General features: G+C 25.3%; 1 protein-coding gene across 1 annotated transcript; it reads right to left on the reverse strand.

The window, feature by feature from the left end:
• Window positions 1-423: 423 nt before the first annotated feature.
• LOC119671119 lies at window positions 424-3281 on the reverse strand. Its single transcript, XM_038081637.1, has 2 exons — window positions 3206-3281; window positions 424-601 (listed from the first exon to the last, which is right to left on the reverse strand). Exons 1-2 carry the CDS (start codon window positions 3251-3253, stop codon window positions 473-475), a joined length of 177 nt encoding a protein of 58 aa, XP_037937565.1. The 5' UTR covers window positions 3254-3281; the 3' UTR covers window positions 424-472.
• Window positions 3282-3632: the final 351 nt, after the last annotated feature.

Below are 3632 nucleotides of genomic sequence, written 5' to 3' on the forward strand. Positions count from 1 at the left end.
TAATTATTATATAAACAATCTTAAAAATGTATCAACAATTTAAAATACAATTTTAATTTCTTAAAAACACAATTATTTTGATTTCATCGATTAAACCTTTTTTTTGTCTCAAGACAACGACAATACAAAGTAACAAAACATATATATAATTAATTATTTTATTTATTATTTTAGCTTAAATAATAAATTGAGATTATTTGTTTTTTCTTTGCGTATTCATATACTAATCCTATCTAAAATTTTGCATAATTTTCGTTAAAACTAATCAATTTCAATCTATCAATTTTTTTTATTGCTTTTTCAACACATAACATACATACTTTTCTATTTCTTATAAATAATTTACTTATTAACATTTTAAAATCATAAAAAATATAAAAGTTAAACAAATTAAATTCAAAAATACAATTAAGTTATTTTTTGATTGTTTGCTTTTATTATTGTTCTGCATTATCTATTAGTTTTATTCATTTTATTTACGATCTATGGACTTTACTTCTAACAACTGCGGATAATTCTCAACAATATTCAGCAGAATTGTATCGATGTAGTGCTTGAGACGTGTGTTTTCATCTTCTTTTTCTTGGTAAGCTTGTTGTAACTAAAATAAAAAAGAAAATAAATTATTATACATTGTATATACCAATATAACTTATTTAAAGATAAATGCGGATCCGGATATTAGGAATCAAAAAATATATATTTATGTATGTAATAAAAATATAGATAAGATATAACCCCTAAAACTTCCATGCAAAAAGAAGTTGAAGTAAGTAAATATGTTATAAACCATATATTACAATATACACAAAGAGCTTATCTGTTATATATAAAAATCTATATAAAATATATAACATAGATAATATAATTTTTAAAATTTCGCTACATACATTTCTTTTTTATTCTTAATTTATATAAAATTAGTTATATTTTTTAATTGAAACGAATTCATTCAGTGAAACTTTTGGATAATTGTTATCTGTAATTACAGTCTTCTTTTTCTTCTCCTAGTCTTTTGTTCTCCCGTATATTGAAAGCCTATTATTCGTTACAGTGCGCCATTTCTTCAAACTTGCTTTATATCTTTTTCTTTATTCATCGTTTTCTATAGTAAAGCTCTTAATTGATGCACACATCGAGTATAAATTTAAGTAATTAATTTACTAAACAAAAAATTTTGTAGATTTATTGTAATTGTTGATTTCATCATATAACATCCTTAGTTATCCCTACGGGAGAGAACTTAGAATATTCTCGAGATATAGTATACATGTAGCAAGAGGCAAATTAAATCTAGTAAGTACCACCGGAAACCGTTTGGAGTAGAAATGGTGTAGTAAGTGATTTCAATTGCGACACCCGACCATAGGTGTAAATCTAGTACCATGAGGATCAGGGACCACACCCTAAGCTGTACTTGCCAATAGAGGTTACAAAAGGGGGTAACGGGAGTATCGTAGTGTTTAGGTTTTAAACCCAAAATTATGCAGGTAGAATGACTATATATATTATTTTTATTCGATGTGTTGCACTTTTTATCCAGATGCTTAGATCCAAAGCACATTAGAAGTATTAGAAGATTTCAAGAACAGTCGAGTCTACATCCCGCAGGCACTTGTCAATCTCTAGGATTAAGTGCCATTCAACGTTATCCAATGGGATTTTACAAGCAGGTCCCAACGGGTGACCACAACAACAGAGGTGTAAGAAAGGTCTCGCTTTTTTCCAAGAAATGAAAGTATATCCAAAGGTACCGACGGAATTTCTTAGATGAGATAATTTTTTGGTCGTAATGTGATTCTATATTTACTGACCAGTAGGATAAAATTTCTCATAGTAAATTATATTATTAGAGTGACATCTGCACATCGTGTTACGTCTAATTTTCAGTAACCAGGTGTATTCATTTACGAAAGACAACTGATATTCCTGTTTCTAATCTGATGAACTGCAACTGTATTAATAGCCGTCGTAATTTTACGTGTGATTTTACTGTTTATATTTCCTTAAATGATTTAAAGTTAACTTTACTAATATTGGTCTGTTTAATCTCATCAATATAAAATAAAGATAATTAGTTGAATATTATTAAAAAAAATTTTTAAATACCATAAATCTCTAATAAGATTTATTAGATTATCTAATGTAATTTTAATTAAAATCATTTATATTCATATTTAATATTTATATTATTTATATCAATATCTAAATTTATGTTTATATTTATATTCATTAAATTTGATTTTAACGTCAATATGACAGAAGTGATTATCTTTTACTTTAACAGAAACTGTAATATTGATTAGAGGAGTTTCGAACAGTGGTGACCCACAACAATGACTTTGGGTCAGTTAATTAAGGAGCGCTGACTCTGTGCTTCAAATTTAGCAGGGCACGAATTCGATTTCTGGTGTTTGCAGTCTCAAAAAAAAAATTTACGAATAATTAAATACAATAATTATTTTAAAGATCACTGATGATGGTATATGGCAGTACTTAAAACAGCTGTATGATCAGTCAAAAATTCAATTAATTAAAGTAATATAAAAATAATTCTTGTTTTTGTAGCTCACTATTTTCGAAACTTCTCTATTTATATTTATATTAATTATTTATATTTATATTTACATTTTTATTATTTTACATATTTATATTTACATTTAAATTATAACCTATTACTTTTTGAGGAAATCTATTTAAATTTTTATCAAATATTAAGATTATATACATTATATATTAAATTTTTATCAAATATAAATGTTAAAAAAGATTATATACATTATATATTAAATTTTTATCAAATATAAATGTTAAAAAACATTGATGCAATGATGTGTATGTGTAATGTGTCAATAATATAAATTAATGAGAAGCATGAGTGTAGGTAGAAACATATATTTTTCAAAGCAGAGTATAATTTCATTTTGACTTAAAAACTATTAAGCAATAAATATAATGTAAAAATATACATTTAACTTAATTTTATTTGTGCATTTACAATAAATAAAAGAAAATCATACAAGAAAGCCATTAAAGACCCTAAACCGTGTTTAATAAACCAAAAAACCAAGAGTTAATTGCATATTCGTCAGGATACTCATTGACCAAGCCGAAAGGATAAGGTAAGGTAATTTGCAATATATTTTATAAATAATTATTAATTATTGTTATTTTTTACAACAGCAACAAATATTGTAAAATTTACCTGGCTTAATGATGCTAAAGTAGCTGAATCCACAGAATCCTGTAACATATAAACGCAGCGCGAAGAATAGAAAATACAAAAGAATAAAATATTACAAATATTGTTTAATAACTAAATATATTATATATATATTTTTTTATATATAATATACTCTATAAAAGAGAACTATATACTGCGATAATATAAATTAGGTAAGTAAGTATGTTTTTAAGATTAGAAAGCAAAAAGCAAATTTTAAGATAAACCAGAACATCCACGAGTGCAATTTTGTCCGCATTTTATTGAAATTTTATCGCTTAATTATAAAAGTCATGTGTACTCTGAAGCCCCGCTTAAATAATGGTGAACACAAAACAGTGACACAATGTGGGTGCTTTATATGGTATGAAATAGCTTACCACTTTTTAAGTTTGTGTGGTAGATATAT

The sequence above is a fragment of the Teleopsis dalmanni genome, chromosome 1, assembly GCF_002237135.1.
Source record: "Teleopsis dalmanni isolate 2A chromosome 1, ASM223713v2, whole genome shotgun sequence".
NCBI lineage: Eukaryota > Metazoa > Arthropoda > Insecta > Diptera > Diopsidae > Teleopsis > Teleopsis dalmanni.

Bases quoted from the DNA above. Each gene is read 5' to 3' on its own strand.
- LOC119671119 (XM_038081637.1), bottom strand. From the start codon at position 3,253: ATGTTACAGGATTCTGTGGATTCAGCTACTTTAGCATCATTAAGCCAG. The intron at 602-3,205 runs GTAAATTTTACA...TTTTTATTTTAG, and splicing joins CTTTAGCATCATTAAGCCAG to TTACAACAAGCTTACCAAGA.